Below are 17,024 nucleotides of genomic sequence, written 5' to 3' on the forward strand. Positions count from 1 at the left end.
AGAACATTGGTCAATCTTTCAATGACCCTCAAAGCTTCGCTATGGCATCACACGAAATGGTTCCCGGACCTTCGGCTACTCCTGACGGAGCGCCTAAGAGAACTTCTTCCACGACACAATCTACTTAGACAACCACATGTCAACATTTCCACAAGGCAGTATCTTTGCTATGCCTTCACGCCTGGAGACTATCCCATCATCTCCTCTCTCAGTGAGTTTTTTCGCAACAAGTCGCAAAGGGAATGCCTGGATGGCTGTGAAAGTTATCAACTTCATTCTACCTGGCGGAGTGGAACGTCTTTTGTGGTTGGTGCCACGGAAGGGGTCTCAATCCATTCAATACCACTATTCCAGCACTTGCAGAATTTCTCATGTATTAAGGGAGGAAATGCATCATTCGGTTTCAACGGTTAAAGGCTATAGCTCAACCTTGAGTCTTGCCTTAAAACTGAAAGAAGAGGGCATTTCCTCATGTTTAGAACTTCCATCCTCATACGTAGTTGTGAACTTACCTGTCCTTAGTCGGAAGTGAGACTTCCCCATGGCACGGGGTTTGAGTTCTTTGGTCCCTAGAAGGATCCCCGTATGAACCATTACGACAGGCAACCGTTTGCCTTCTAACCTGGAAGACGGTGTTCCTGCTCGCCTTGGCCTCAGCCAAACGAGTAAGCGAACTTCATGGTCTTCCGTTTGACATTTCCCATTCTAGGGGATGGGTAGAGGTAAGCTTCAGCTTCGTCCTTGAGCTTGTTTCCTAGACTCAGAATCCAGATTTTGGATCCTAGATTCGACTCCTTCCGGATAACGAGTCTCCGCTCTGTAACTGTCGGCCCAATCATCTGTTACTATGCCCATAAGATGTATGAGGTGCTACCTCAAGACATCGGCAGCAGCTCAACTCAGAGTACCCTCACTGATCGTCTGCAGAGGCAGAAACAAGAGTAGGATCACGCAAAACACAATCTCCGCATGGATTCGCAGGGTCACTGACTTCACTAAGTGGACTAGGGGAGCAGATCTTGGTTAACCAAGCAATGTCCAGCAGACCGGAAAAGGCTCCAGCATCAACATGTGAGGTAGTCCTAGCCAAGACAGGGGCCATCCCAAAGCACAGGCACCAGGCCAAGGAAAAGATCAGACCAGCTATACCTGAAATAACGACTTTGTCATAGGAATCTGCTAGTGAAGATTCTGGTAGTGAGACTTCTGGGGGCAGCTTCCGCTCCTGTTCCAGTGTCAGCTCTGCCAACGTTGTCTCCACTGATCATGTCCGTTCTCTCTGGTCAAATCGCAGTCTGTCCGACATGCTCAACCTCCTTGATGCCAGGAAGAGCCCCAAGCCTGGGATCTTCCAGCTAGAAACTGGACAGAGTTTTGCCCAATTCTTGAAGGATTTTGAGGCCTCCTGTGCCAGTAGGTATACCGCTCTGGCCGGTGGACTGCTGAGCTGGGAAGGATCCTGAAGGGGGAAATAAAGGAGGCTTTCTCTGCAATAGGGGGTCCCAAGATCTCATACCCATACAGAAGGAACGCCTCCTCAACTGGTGCCGAGAACCCAGAGAGAGACGGGATGCAGGGAGGTAAGCCCATTTTCAGCAGTGCCACCAGTGGAGAGGGTGAACTGCTGAAGATATATGCCGTGCGGTTGGCCTCTTTGTCTCGGTCTGTATATCCTCGGCGTACCTTGGACCAGAGAGAGCTGAGACGAAAGCTCCTCAGAACGGTTCCAAGTAAAGCTGTGAGTTGGCTGGAGGAGTCTCTGGCCACCGTCATTTTATCCTCTGGCCGTCAGGGCACTTGGCAGGATGTCCTACACCATTTGAGTGCTCTCCACGCGGCATCCCGTCAGCAAAGCCAGAAGGCAGAGGACTTGGTCATCAGTCGCGTGGGACAGTCTTGGCACGGCTCGTATGGCGACAGGGTTGAAATGGCTGCCCCCAACCGTTCACCTGCACCTGTGGAAGTGCGCCTGCCACCACCTCGCACTCTGGATAGTACTCCTTAGTTCCAAAGGAGGTACTGTGCTTGGTGCAAAAAACCAGGGCCCTTTGTGGACGAGTGTCGCAAATGCCTCAACCTGTGCCCACGCAGTGGCTCAGCTAACCACCATGTCACTCAGTGTGGGCAACAGGTGCCCCCAATGCACAAAACACCTGTCCAAAAGACAGCTACTGCCCGCAGCCCTTGGAGGGAGACCACCTCCGTCCAGACTCTTAGGTGGAGGGCAGTATCAGTGAACGTTAGTCCGACACCGTTGTCCTACTCTGGTTCGACCAGTTGCAGGGAGAGCCAAAGTGGGAACGAGTACAGTGCTTTTTTCCAGACCGTTGAGAAGAAGAAGAGCAAGAAACCAAAGACCAGGAAGTCATCAAGAACTGAGGAGTATCATAGAGCATTAAATACTAGATCTTTGGTGTAGAAGATGGGGTTACATCAAAGGAGGGTGTGTGCTAGGAAGTATGCTCCTATTATTCTGGTGGCAACCTCAGAAATCTTGATTTCCAAGGTTACCCCTCAACCTGAAGAGGTCATTGCGCATTTAATTACTCTTTCAGGATTGGCCAGTGATAACCTGTCCTCGACACTGTTCAAAGATTCTCCGACTGACTTCTCCAAGGAGGAAGCAGGAACTGGACTGTGTTGAAAACCCTTCGTAGGGTTAACCTGTAGCAGTTGGCTCCTGTACCGCTCATGGTTGTCAGAGTAACCTTGTCTGAGTTTCTGTCGGGAGCATTGGATGCTCTCATTGACTCCGGAGCCGAGGTCAACCTCATGTCATCCAGTGTAGTGCAGGATTACCAGCTGCAGATGGTACCTGATACCATTGGTCTGAAGGGTTTAGGGCAAACTGGAGCTAAGGCCTTAGGTTCTATACTGCTGATCCCTATACAGTACTTCATGGAATGACATTCACCCCGAGTGCATTCCATGTAGTGCCTTCAGGGACTATGGCTGAGCACTTGGTTACCAGTTCTTGAGAGCAAATGGGGTGATAGTTGACAGAGCCCAAAATCGCCTGAGTGTTGGCGGTACTCCCCAAGAGCCACTTTGGGAGTATTTTGTCCCAATACATGGAGCCTGTTGTTAGCAAGTGCTCTACGCACTTGAAGTCCACGTGGCTGATTCATTTAGGAATGCCAATATTGAGCCTGTACTGTACTTGTTCCTGTTACTGTAGACTTTCCTAAGGGGCTTGATACCTCTTTTAGGTGCTCTGTTTGTCCATCCAACTGTTGGCCGGAGATGTATTATGATGGCGACATTATAAACCCCGTTCTGTCAAGAAAAGCTACAGCAATCCCTGGTATCCGAGAACTTAAAGGTGAAAAAGCCTCAGTTTTAATCAAGGGTTCATCTGAAGGAACTGCCAAGATCAAGAAGGGTGATCTCTTGGGGAAGCTGTTCACCATGACAATGATGGATGCTCCTTTATCCTGCCTGATAGCACAGGAGTGCGACCTGACCCAGAACCAAGCGTATTGGAAGAGATAGACAATCTATCTATCTCCAATGAACTGGACTCTTTTCAGAAGGACCAGTTCTGTCAAATGCTTTGACGTCATCTTCCGGTCATCAGTACTGATGTGGGAGAGTGCTCGAGCACACCAATATATTTTTTTTCCTAATGAATTTTTTAATTAATCAATGAGAGGAAAAAAAAAATACAATATGAAAGTGCAAGTCTACAAAACCAGAAGAGACAAATTTCTCCATACAGAACCTCTTGGGAATCAATCCTCTAAATGTTTAATCTACATATACAAGTATGAATAAAGACTAACATAAGTGTAAATATTTGGGCTTAATTCAAATGTAATTTGACAGGTTAGGATCAAAGAGATTGTAAAATAATGTTACCCATCTCTACATCTCACTTTAACCTCAGAAAGAGGCTCCTCCACTAGATTGGATAGTCACACAGAAATAAAAACAAGGTGATGGATTCAGTATAAGTTATTTTTCCAAATAAAGTCCTATTTGGTTTGTGATGCAGATTTTCTAGAAATTATCATCAAGACAGAGCCTTTTTGGTCAAGGTCAACATAGTCAAGACAAAGTTCCAAGCTTGTTGGAGAATCCCACCACATAGCGGTTCACAATCAACACAGTGAGTCAATAGTGTGTGGACATAAATCTCTGACTACCTACTGATAACAGATACTCAAACCATGGGTTTTTTTTTTCACTAAAAAGTCCACTGCACCAATATCTTAAGAATCTCCCACAGTAAAGAACTCTAAAACATCTAATCAGAAGCTTGAAATCTCTACACACCACATCCATCATCTAATCACAACCCTGAAATCTTTACACCCCGTCCCCTCAAGTTTCACTTACTATCTGTAATGCTAGCTACCCCCCTACTTACTGCTAACTAGCAGGATGGGTAGTTAATCCTTGCTAAATTTTAATGCCTCGTCCTTCGGTGAATACCCCTATAAATAGCTAAACGTTTGTATCATTAGGAAAATTACAAATTATCTCCAAATTTGTTGTTTTACTTTCATGTTTGTCATTTTACAAATTACTTTTAAAATGTCATATTAATTATAGAGATAAAAAAAGCTTATACTGTGCGGTATATTATCAAAAAGCTTTTCATTAAAAATAAGTTATTATAAATTTCTTGGATTTTTTGTTGAACATTTCTGCTTTTGATGGTTAACAATGCATTTTATACCTGTATCTGATTTCAGAGAATGGAAGGGTTAACGTTAGATGTAACAAACCTTGGGGAAGCTGGTGCGCAGATGATCACATTAGTTGAGGCCTCTGCTTTAGAGAGTCCTCAACATAATGTTCACATCTTAACACATCAGGTGAGTGGTTTATTCATAGTATTTTTTATGAATATTCTCACACTTTTCAACTTTTTTTTCCGTGGTGCCTTGTAGATCATCAGAATTGAAGTACTGTACATGTTTCAGATATTAAGGCTATTTATTAGAGGTAGTGCTACTGGCTACTATACAATTGTGTATGCAAAAGGAGAAAATTGATGTGCAAAGTATGAGAAAGTGTAAGGTTTCCGGGTATAATGGAAACCAGGGAAAGACCTATGAATGTTCATTTGGATAGTTATAGAGGTAAAGCAGTTGAATAATAAATTGTTCCGTAACCGAAATACAAACCACGCTATTTACATTGGGTTTACTTTCGGCGTAGCTGAAATGACGAGCCAATAGTTTTTAACGAGGGTTAACTACCCCCGCGCTAGTTAGCGGGGGTAGGGGAAGGGGTAGCTTGCTACCCCTGCCCCCCACCCCACACACCGGTGATTTTCTTCACTTTTGGCTCCGGCGATGAACAGACGTGTCTGTTCATCGTCCTTGTTTGACAGCCTTAATCTTTTTAGCTTTTCCTCAGCTTGTGTGTGTTTGAAGTTGGCCTCACCCTTGGATATCCATCATGCGCAAGTGCCCTGGTATTGCCGGTCGCCCTTGTGGTACTTTCATGTCTGCGGTGGATACGGATCCTCACACCCTTTGCCCGCAGTGTCGAGGCCAACGGTGTGGCAGAGAAAATAATTGTAGTGAGTGCAGGGAGTGGTCTGCCTCCCAGTGGGAGAAGTTTGGCTGTCGGCGTAAGAAGAAGTCTAAGAGAGACCGTTCTCCTTCGGGGGTTGCCTTGAAGGAGGAAGGCTCTCGGGACTCTTCTTTCGCCGCCCAAACCTCCTCCGAAGCTCCCCCTCGTCCGGCTCCTATTGAGAGACCGCCAAGTGGGAGCGCAGGCCCTAGTTCTGTTTTCCGACCTTGGGTTGGGGGAGAGGGCGTCGCCTCCCATAGCGGGGCGGTTCCCCCTCCTCCCCCGGGGGAGGTTATTGATAATGATTCATTATCTCATGATGATCACTTTCAGCTTTGGGCTTCCTTGGGGCTGAAGGGCCTGCCCTCCAAGGAAGCCCTGATTGATCTTGTCCAGTTGGGGGCTGCTGTTAAGCAGTCGCCGGTGATAGCAGAGGTAGATCCTCTGTCTATCGTCGACGTCGTGGTGACAGAGGCTTCCGACAGGTCGGGGCAAACCTCTGCGGTTCCTGATGAGGATGACGTTGCTGAAGGCTCTCCTCCCCCTTCTGTACATCCTTCGAAGGGGGAGGGGAGTCCCACGGGCTCTCCTGCTGCCAAGCCTCCCTCACGGGGGAGCGCATTGACTGAGACTCCTCTTCGGAGGACGGATGATCCTGATGACCCTCCTCGTGGCCGCCTTCGCCGTAAGGCTCACCGTCCGCTGCGTCGTAAGGGCCTCCCGTCTCCCTATAAGGGTGCTAAGTGGCGCCTTTTTGAATCTTCTCCTCCTTCCTCCGAGGGGGACTCTCCTCGCCGTAAGCAGCCTGCAGCTCCTGCCTCCTTAGACCTCTCCGGGGATCGATCTCCAATGCCTTCCAAACCTTCCGCCCCTGGTGCAGATGGACAGCAGTCTGACCTCGTTATCCGACGGGCAACGGTCCCTTTGGGGCAAAGGGTTGCCTCCCACGGTGTGGGGGCTTCCCTTGCGCGTCAGGGTTCCCCTGCGCGCCCTTCTGCAGTGTTAGCGCACAGGCGCTCTCCTGCTCGTCAGCGTTCCTCTGATCGCCAGCGCTCTCCTGATGATCGTCGCCCCACTGCTCGCCAGCGCTCTCCTGATGATCGTCGCCCCACTGCTCGCCAGCGCTCTCCTGATGATCGTCGCCCCACTGCTCGTCAGCGCTCTCCTGAGTGCTCCGAACATCCTACTGTTCCTGTTGTTCGCCCTGCGCGCCAGCGGTCTCCTGAGCGCCCTTCTGCAGCGTTAGCGCGCTCGTCAGCGTTCTCCTGATCGCCAGCGCTCTTCTGAGTACTCCGAACATTCTGCTGTTCCTGTTGTGTGCCCTGCGCGCCATCGGTCTCCTGAGCGTTCTAGATCTCCTGCTCGTCAGAGCGCACCTGCGCTTCCAGTTCCTGACACACGCCCTGTGCGCCCACGTTCGCCCGCGCGACCTGGAACTTCGGTTCAGGTCTTGGACAAGGACTCTTCTTCTCCTCGCCCTTGCGATCCTGTTCGCCAGCTTGTTCCAGCACAGCAACGCTCGCGGTCGCCTGCACGTAGTTCTAATGCTACTGTACGCCCTCGCGCCCACGATCCCCATGTTCCTGAGGCCGTTCGTGAACGTTCGCCTTTGCGCAACGCGCCGGCAGCTTCTACACAGGATTCCACGCGTCGCCCTTCTGCTCGCCAGCGACCACAGATGCGTCAACGTTCACCTGCTCGTCAGCGATCTCCTGCGCGTCAACGATCCAAAGCGCGTCAGCGTTCTCCTGAACATCGGCGATCTCCTGACCGCCCGCGTGATCTTTCGCCTGCGCGCAAGCGCTCTCCTACGCGTCGGTGCCCAGAGGATCTGGAGAGACATGGGTCTCCTACTTCCAGCTCAACTGCTCGCGGTCGCTCGCCTGCGCGTTCTACGCGCTATCACTCGCCAACGCGCCATCGCTCGCCTACGCGCCAGCGTTCCCCAACGCGCCATCGATCTCCCACGCGTTACAGGTCCCCTGGACACCATCAACAGCAGTTGTTGGAGCGATCTCGTTCGCCCGCGCGCCAACGCGTTCCCTCGCCAGCTCGCGCTCACATGCTTACTCGCCCACGCGCTCACGTGCTTACTCGCCCACGCGTTCACTCGCCTACACGCCCGCGCGATCATTCACCCGCACGCGATCACTCCCGCGCTTAATTGTCTCCGCGCGTTTGCGCACCCGCGCTTCAGCAGCCTCTCGCGCGCGACTCCTTTGTGTCGCCTTCGCACGAGCGTCAGTGCGACCCCCGTTCGCGTCAGGTTCCGCAGCTCGCGACAGCAGCAGGGACGCGTGTCGCCAGACCGCAATCAGGATCGCCCCCGCCTAAGCGCAGGTCTCTGTGTCAGGATAGGGAAGACCCATCAGAGAGGTCAGAACAACCTTCTTCCCCTTTTTCTTTACAGGCAGGTCCAGTGGTGTCCACTCCGAAGGATCGCCCGATCCCCTTCCCTCCAGCGGGAATTTCGGACTCTGTGTCCGTGCCTCGGCAGTCCTGGTTTGGTCCTTTGATAGGGCGTTAGTGAAGGCTATGAAGCCGGCACTCGCCGATCAAGGACACAAACTAACGACGGCCTCGCCCCGCTGAAGAGAAGGAGAGTAGTGGACTTCGTGGTGACTTCTCCCAGGGAGAAGCTGGTTCCTAAGAGGTCCATTAGGAAGGCTCCATCCCCTTCGCAGGCGCTTTCTCCTTCTCCTGAAGACGAGGCTTTTCCGTCCTCAGGAGAATCCAGTGAGGTAGCGGTCTCCCCCTTGGCACCAAGGGGGGGAGTCGTCTCCTCATGGAGGGGAATCGTCTCGCGTGGAAGGCACCTTCCAGGCCTCTTTGTTGGGGTCGTGTAACCCGCCCAGGAGGGAACCTAAAGACTCCAAGACAGTTCCGAAGTCGTCTTCGCGAATTCGTCAGGTTCCAGCTGCACCCCGGGAGAACGACCACGCATCTCCCCAGGAAGAGATTCCGGGGACGGGAGACTTAGCTGCCAGTCCGCAGGGAGGAAACCAGCAAGAGTCGGAGCACGCCTTCTGGCAAGTCCTGAGCCTGATGAGGCAACTCAACGGGTTCATGGATCCCGTGATCGCCCCCCGGGAAGGCAAGGACACGGTCCTGGATCAGGTGTACGGTACTCAGAAGCCCCCCAAGGCCAGCGCGGCTTTGCCCTAGTCCCAGGGGCTAAAGAGTGCCAGAGCCAGGGCCAATGCTCAACTCGCGGGTCTCGCCTCCTCCAGTCGTTCCTCTGCCGGGAACAAACTCCTCCCACCTCCTCGTCTCCAGCAGAGGAGGTACTTCGAGATGATGGGGGAGTCTAGCCTCGCTCTTCCCCTCCATCATTTGGTAGAAGAGCTCGCTAGGGGAGTTTCTCTTGAGAAGCTCTCCACCCGGCAGGTGACGTTCTCGGCGTCGGAGATCCTGAGCCATGCGAAGGTCGCGAAGTGCGCCATGCAGGCCACTTCGTGGCTGGATATCTGGCTAGGTTCTCTGGGCATCCTATTGCGCTCCGAAGATCTGTCTAAGGAGACCAATAGGAAGGCCCTGGAGACCTTCCTCCTCTCGGGCACTCGCTCCATCGAGTTCCTGGCACATCAGGTTACTAACCTTTGGGCCAACTCGGTGTTGAAGCGACGTGACGCGGTGACCGAGAAGATTCACCCGAAGGTCCCCGCCATGGATGTCTGCAGGCTCAGGCACGCTTCCCTCCTTGGGGGGAATCTGTTCGAGCCACAGGACATGGAACGCACAGCTGAGAGGTGGAGGCAGTCGAGCCAGGACTCCCTCCTCCAAAGGGCCCTTACATCTCGGCCCTATAAGCCTCCAGCTCCGCAGCAACCGCAGCAGCAGCCTCACAAGACTCCAAAGCAGGCACCGGCAGCTAAGAAAGTGGTGTCTCAGCCCCAGCCCTTTCCAGCCAAGGTCAAGAGGGGCGGTAAGTCCTCCAGGGGAGGCAAGACTCCTAGAGGGAGCGGCCGCGGCCGCAAACGCTAGGAGTGGCAGTCCTCCCGCGTGTCCACCTGTGGGGGGATGCCTTCAAAGTTGCGTGCACAGGTGGCAGAAACAAGGGGCCGATGCTTGGACGGTCTCTGTGATCGGCCAAGGCTATCGCATCCCATTCACGAGATCTCTACCTCCCCTGACAGCGAATCCAGTGTCGTTGAGCTCCTATGCCATGGGATCGGTAAAGGGGCTAGCCCTTCAGGCAGAAGTCGAGACCATGCTCAGGAAGGATGTTCTCCAGGAGGTCGTCGACGGCTCTCCAGGCTTCTTTAGTCGACTCTTTCATGTAAAGAAGGCGTCTGGAGGCTGGAGACCTGTCATCGACCTCTCAGCTCTGAACAAGTTTGTCAAGCAAACTCCGTTCAGCATGGAGACAGCGGACACGGTCAGACTTGCAGTGAGACCACAAGACTTCATGTGCACACTGGATCTAAAGGACGCGTACTTCCAGATCCCAATCCATCCATCTTCCAGGAAGTACTTGAGATTCAGCCTAGACAGCAAGACCTACCAGTTCAAGGTGCTGTGTTTCGGTCTCTCCACAGCACCTGAGGTGTTCACCAGAGTGTTCACCCTGATTTCATCTTGGGCGCACAGGAACGGCATCCGTCTCCTTCGTTATCTGGACGACTGGCTGATCCTAGCAGATTCGGAGTCGACCCTTCTTCGACACTGAGACAGGCTTCTGGGATTTTGCCAGGATCTGGGGATCGTGGTAAATCTCGAGAAGTCCTCTCTGCTGCCGTCCCAACGACTGGTTTATCTAGGCATGTTGTTAGACACCAATCTCCACAAAGCCTTTCCATCAGACGACAGGATAGCAAGGCTGAGGAGGGTGGCGGAACCCTTCCTCAGGCGAGAAGAGCTTCCCGCCCAATCGTGGTTGCATCTCAGGTCACCTGTCCTCCCTGGCTCGTCTGGATTCAAACGGCCGTCTCAGAATGAGATCCCTGCAGTGGCGGCTCAAGTCCCGGTGGAATCAAGGATCCGATTCCCCGGACGTGCAGGTTCCGATAGGACCTTCGGAACAGGCGGACCTGCGGTGGTGGCTGGTCGACGAGCACCTGCGAAAGGGAGTAGATCTTCTCGTCCTCCCCCCGGAGTTGACACTGTTTTTGGACGCGTCAAAAGAAGGGTGGGGGGCGCACATTCTGAACCAGAGGACCTCAGGCCTTTGGTCAGAATCAGAAAAGTATCTGCACATCAACCTGCTAGAGATGAAGGCCATCTTTCTGGCTCTTCAACAGTTCCAACGGACCCTGGGGGGTCACTCCGTGGTGGTGATGAGCGACAACACCACGGTAGTGGCTTATATCAACAAGCAGGGAGGTACTTTTTCGCAGCAGCTATCCCATCTTGCAGTAGAGATTCTGAGGTGGACCGAAGTCCACTCGATAACACTATCAGCTCGCTTCATTCCTGGCAAGAGGAATGTGCTCGCCGACAGTCTGAGCAGGGCTTCGCAGATAGTGAGTACCGAGTGGTCTTTGGATCCTCAGATAGCCAACAAAGTCCTGACTTTGTGGGGTTCCCCGACCGTGGATCTGTTCGCGACAGCCTTGAACTTCAAGCTGCCCCTGTACTGCTCCCCAGTCCCAGACCCCAAGGCACTCTGGCAAGATGCTTTCCAGCAACGGTGGGACAACATCGACGTGTACGCCTTCCCACCGTTCTGTCTGAGGAGAAGGGTGCTCAACAGGACCAGACTATCGGTCAACTGTTCGATGACTCTGATAGCTCCGCTATGGCATCACGCGGAATGGTTCCCGGACCTTCTGCAGCTCCTGACGGAGCTCCCGAGAGAACTTCCTCCACGACACGAGCTACTCAGACAACCACACTGCAACATCTTTCACAAGGCCGTAGCCTCGCTTCGGCTTCACGCCTGGAGACTGTCCAGCGTCTCCTCACGGAGAAGGGCTTTTCGCAACAGGTTACGGAGAGAATGTCTCGCCACCTGCGAAAGTCCTCTGAGGGAGTCTACCAGGCAAAGTGGAGAGTCTTCTGTGGTTGGTGTCGTGGGAGGGGTATCTCTCCACTCGATGCCACTATTCCAGCAATAGCGGAGTTCCTCGTGTATCTGCGGGAGGAAATGCGCCTTTCGGTCTCAGCGGTGAATGGCTATCGCTCAGCCTTAAGCTTGGCTTTTAGGCTGAAAGGAGTGGACATTTCTTCCTCGCTGGAACTCTCTCTACTCATACGTAGCTATGAGCTTACCTGCCCTCAGTCGGAAGTGATACCTCCTCCTTGGAACGTGGTTCGGGTTCTCAGGGCTCTTAAGAGACCTTCCTTTGAACCATTACGCCAGGCCTCTGATCGCTACCTGTCTTGGAAGACGGCTTTCCTGCTCGCTTTGGCCTCGGCCAAACGAGTTAGTGAACTTCATGGTCTCTCGTACGACATCGCCCATTCAAGGGGATGTGGGGAGGTAACGTTCAGGTTCGTCCCTGAGTTTGTTGCCAAGACTCAGAATCTTGGAGTGCCGGATCCACGATTCGACTCTTTCAGGATCGCTAGTCTCCGTTCTGTAACAAGCGACCCAGACCAGCTGCTACTATGTCCAGTGAGGAGTCTGAGGTATTACTTGAAGAGAACAGCTGCAGTTCTTCCTCAAGTGCGAGCGTTGTTTGTTAGCACAGGCAGGACGAAGAGGAGGGTCACCAAGATTTGAAGGGTTATCCATCACGCCTTGAATCCAGACCCTCCTCCGCCACGTCGCCCTAGGGCATACGATGTCAGGGGCATTGCTACGTCCCTGGCCTTAGAGAAACTTCTCTGTTACGCAGGTGCTTCAAGCTGGGGTCTGGAAGCGTCAGACGACCTTCACAGCCCATTACCTGCAGGACGTGACCCACAGGAGCCTTGATACCTTTTCTATCGGCCCTGTGGTGGCTGCACAACAGCTGGTCTAACCTCAGGCTCCTTTATGGGCAAGTAGCAGTAGGTTGAGGGCGTTGTTACCCGGTTTTAGTCTGAGTGAATGAAAGAGTATGTCTGACCCTTACTTCTTTCTTTATCCTCCCCTCTCTTGGGGAAGCAGCATCCTGGTCTCCGCATAGCTGACCTCAACCTCTGTAGGTAACCCATGCTTCCTTGTGCTCCTAGTATTAAGTTTAATACTGTCGCGTCCCCCATACCCTGACGAGGTGGTATTGGGAACGTCCTATCCTAGATTCCTATCTAAAGGTCTCAAGGTCAACTTCATAGGACGAGTCACGCTCTTTCCTCCACACACAACTTATGTAGGCCACACGTTCCTCGTGAAGCAAGGAAATTGTGTGGTGCAGGGGCTCCTTTTCTCAAGTGCTACTCACTGGGAGGTGGAGCCCCTGGGTAAAAGCCAAAGTCAGTAAGGCTGGGGACTTTCCGCCCTTCCTAAGGGGTAAGTGACCCAATGTAAATAGCGGGGTTTGTATTTCGGTTACGGAACAAATGACAAATTCGGAGATAATTAGTATTTTTCCTAACCATACAAACCTTAGCTATTTACACATATTTGCCCGCCAGCCCTCTCCCCCAAGTCAAGTCCTACCTCTAAGTGAAGTGAAGCAAATCACCGGTGTGTGGGGGGGCAGGGGTAGCAAGCTACCCCTTCCCCTACCCCTGCTAACTAGCGTGGGGGTAGTTAACCCTCGTTAAAAACTATTGGCTCGTCATTTCAGCTACGCCGAAAGTAAACCCCATGTAAATAGCTAAGGTTTGTACGGTTAGGAAAAATACAATTTTAAATATTTAACTTAGCCGGTGAATATATAATAGCTGCAACTCTGTTGCTCGACAGACAAAAAACAGTAAAAACTCGCCAGCGATCGCTATACAGGTTGCGGGTGTGCCCACCAGCGCCAACTGTCGGCCAGATACCATACTCGATGTAAACAAAGACTCAATTTCTTCTCTGTCGACGTGTCGACAAGACGTACTTTACTCGCTGTTGAAACCTGGAGTTTTTCCCATCATATTTGGTGAAGTACTTTAATTTGGTTTGAGCTTTCGCAGTACAGGTGTTTTTCTTCAAATAAATCCTTGAACTCTTTTTTGTATCGGATTAATTGTTGATGACTTAGATCGTTTTTTGGAATTTTCACTTGACCAATTCAAAATGGCTGACCTTTCACAAGTTCCCAAGTTCAGAAAATGCAATGCTAGGGACTGTCATAGGCGTCTTCCAAAGGCTTCTCTCGACCCTCACACTGTTTGTTCCAATTGTCGGGGTAAAACCTGTCAATTGGAAGATCGGTGTGAGGAATGCGTGGGCCTTTCGGAATTCGATTTTATCGAATTTGAGAAGTATACACGCAGACTAGAGAGAGATAGGGTAAGGAGAAGTTCTTCTAGGTCGGTAGATTTTTCCTCTCCACATGCCCCTCAACCTAATCCTTCCCCTGTAGTGGTTGTTCCTAACCCCCCTCCTAGCACTCAGGAACCATCGATGGCAGACATGATGCGTGCTATCCATGCCTTGGGGGAGAGAGTTGAGTCCCTTGCAAGTGACTGCAATCAACTCATGGCGGACGTAAAGGAACTAAAGTGCCAAAGTGCTGCGGGAAGTGTTAAAGTGCCTAGTGTTTCTCAAAGTGTTGTGAACAGTGTTGCGCTTGAGGGTTCGTCTGTTCGTGCCTGTCGTCCTCCTAGTCCGGGACCTCTTGCAAGCTCCCAAGCCCAGGGGAGAAGCAATGTCGTACGACTCATGGGTTCGAGAGGCCTTGATCAGCGAACAGACGTTCCCTCTATGGTATCAGGCGTATCTCCCCAAGATCGCCCCTACCAACGTAAGACGAGAGAGCCCGTTTTTACCTCATCGTCCGAAGGTGTTTCTCGTAAGAAACCTTGGACCAAGGTCTCACGACCTTTGAAGCGTAAGTCGGTCCCTTCAGGACAAGTCCAACGTCCCGGTTGTAGCCACTGGGTCAGTTCGGACTCGTTGTCGTCATCTGATGACTGCTCGCCGCCTAAGAGAGGCAAAGCGGTGCCGCCTCAGTCGCTCACCCCGTCTGTTGCCGCACCTGCTGCCGTAGACCCTAAATGGGTGTTGCTGCAGGACATGCAGTCCAAGCTTGCGTCCTTGATGGAGGACTTCAATGCGGAGAAGGTTGCTGCTGAACCTTCTGGCCAACAACCATCCAAGCGGTCTGTTGTGCGTCCTGTTGACGCTGAGGTAACTTTCTCGCGTCTACCAGTTGGGGTTGTACCTCCACCGATGCGACCCAGTGTGGGTTGCCAGCCGCACGTTGACGTTAGGCGACGCACGGAGGTGGTTGTTGACGTTCAGGACGTTCAGCAACCATCAGAGGTGACTTGTTTTGACGCGGTGCGTCAACCTCCGCAACCCGGTATGGTGTTGACTGCACAACCCAGACGGTCTAAACAGTCTCGGGTGGACGCTGTGCGTCCTCGCGCACCCATGGTTGTTGACAGTTCACAGACTGTGCAGCAGTTCCATGACGCTGCGTCCGGCTCCGTCACGCATGCACCAGTGTGACCGGACTCAGCGAGCCAAACGTTGCCCACTCCTTTGCCGTTTCCTCATCAGTTTTCGGATGAGGAACTATCAGATGAGGACGTTGCTGAACCACAAGAGGATCAACCTTCAGAACTTGACGAGCCTAAGGCAACTCAACCATCATTGGACTTTAGAAAAGTCATGGCTGTATTTAAGGAGTTGTTCCCTGACCACTTTGTTTCTGTGGCTCCTCGTTCGCCGCCGTCAGATTTTGTATTAGGCGTGCCTGCTACCGCACCTGCCTTTACTAAACTCGTTCTCTCTCGCTCATCCAAGAGAGCTTTGCGGCTGTTGGGAGATTGGTTAGAGACTAAGAAGAGTTTAGGAAAGACAGCATTTGCCTTTTCCCCATCTAAACTCTCGTCTAGATCGAGCGTCTGGTATGCCACGGGAGAAGTTCTCGGCTTGGGAGTTCCTGCCTCTGCCCAGGGCGACTTCTCAAGTCTTGTAGACTCTCCCCGCCGCCTTGCCATGAGACGCTCGAAGATTTGTTGGTCACCATCGGACCTGGACCACTTTCTTAAAGGTATATTTAGGGCTTTCGAAGTCTTTAACTTCCTAGACTGGTGCCTAGGAGCCCTGAGCAGGAAAATCTCTTCTGCAGATAAGGATGTTTCCTTGCTCATTATGTCCTGCATGGACAAGGCCGTCCGTGATGGGTCCAACGAGCTAGCCGCCTCATTCACGTCCGGAGTCCTGAAGAAGCGAGAGTCTCTATGTTCTTTCCTGTCTGCTGGAGTGACGCCATGCCAAAGATCTGAGCTACTCTTTGCTCCCCTTTCCAAGTGCCTGTTTCCTGAAGTATTGGTAAAGGAAATTGCCTTATCTTTAGTTCAGAAGGACACCCACGATCTAGTTGCGTCCTCGGCTCGCAAAGCTCCCCCTTTGCCTACATTGTCTGCTAGACCGAGGATAGACACTCCAGCGTCTCGCTTTATTCCGCCCTTTCGTGGCAGAGCCTCCAGCAGAGGAGGTGCTCTTGCCGAAGGGAAGCGAGGGAAGAGGAAAGGATCCAAGTCCTCTAAGGGCAGAGTCTGACTGCCCGCAACTTCAGACAGCAGTAGGAGCCAGACTCAAGAACTTCTGGCAAGTCTGGGAGAAGAGAGGCGCAGATCAACAATCTGTGAAGTTACTCAGAGAGGGGTACAAAATCCCTTTTGTACGCAAACCCCCTCTAGCAACGTCCCCCATCGATCTCTCTCCCAGGTACAGAGAGGAATAAAAGAGACAAGCCCTGAAACTGAAAGTGTCTCTTTTGCTAGAGAAGGGAGCGGTGGTCAAAGTCTCGGACCTTCAATCACCGGGGTTTTACAACCGTCTCTTCCTAGTATCAAAGAAGACAGGAGGTTGGAGACCGGTGCTAGACGTCAGTGCTCTGAATGTCTTTGTCACAAAGACGAAGTTTTCCATGGAGACCACAAAGTCAGTCTTAGCAGCGGTCAGAAAGGAAGACTGGATGGTCTCGCTAGACCTAAGGGACGCCTACTTCCACATCCCCATTCACTCAGACTCCCAACCTTTTCTGAGATTCGTCTTCGAAGATGTGGTTTACCAGTTTCGGGCCTTGTGCTTTGGCCTAAGCACAGCTCCTCTCGTATTTACGAGGCTGATGAGGAATGTGGCCAAATTCCTCCACTTATCGGACATCCGAGCCTCCCTTTATTTGGACGACTGGCTTCTCAGAGCCTCTTCCAGTCGTCGCTGTCTGAAGGATCTCAAGTGGACTCTAGATCTGACCAAGGAATTGGGACTCCTAGTCAATTTGGAAAAGTCGCAGCTGGTCCCATCCCAAACTATTCTGTATTTAGGGATGGAGATTCACAGTCAAGCTTTTCGGGCTTTTCCGTCGGCCCCCAGAATAGATCAAGCCCTGCTATCCATCCAGAAGATGCTGAAGAAAGAACGCTGCTCAGTCAGGCTGTGGATGAGTCTGGTAGGGACGCTGTCATCCCTGGAGCAATTTGTATCACTAGGAAGACTACACCTCCGTCCTCTTCAATTCCAT

The 17,024-nt window shown here is 52.0% G+C and overlaps 1 protein-coding gene across 1 annotated transcript in view; it reads left to right on the forward strand.

Moving 5' to 3' along the window:
• Positions 1-17,024, forward strand: part of LOC137624547 (uncharacterized) — a 90,259-nt gene that overhangs the window by 10,772 nt on the left and 62,463 nt on the right. The window contains exon 2 of the mRNA XM_068355434.1: positions 4,698-4,820. Coding sequence (XP_068211535.1) covers positions 4,701-4,820 — 120 coding nt within the window. The 5' untranslated portion in view covers positions 4,698-4,700. The remainder of the gene's footprint in view (positions 1-4,697; positions 4,821-17,024) is intronic.

This window comes from Palaemon carinicauda, chromosome 31 (assembly GCF_036898095.1).
Source record: "Palaemon carinicauda isolate YSFRI2023 chromosome 31, ASM3689809v2, whole genome shotgun sequence".
NCBI classification, from domain to species: Eukaryota; Metazoa; Arthropoda; class Malacostraca; order Decapoda; family Palaemonidae; genus Palaemon; species Palaemon carinicauda.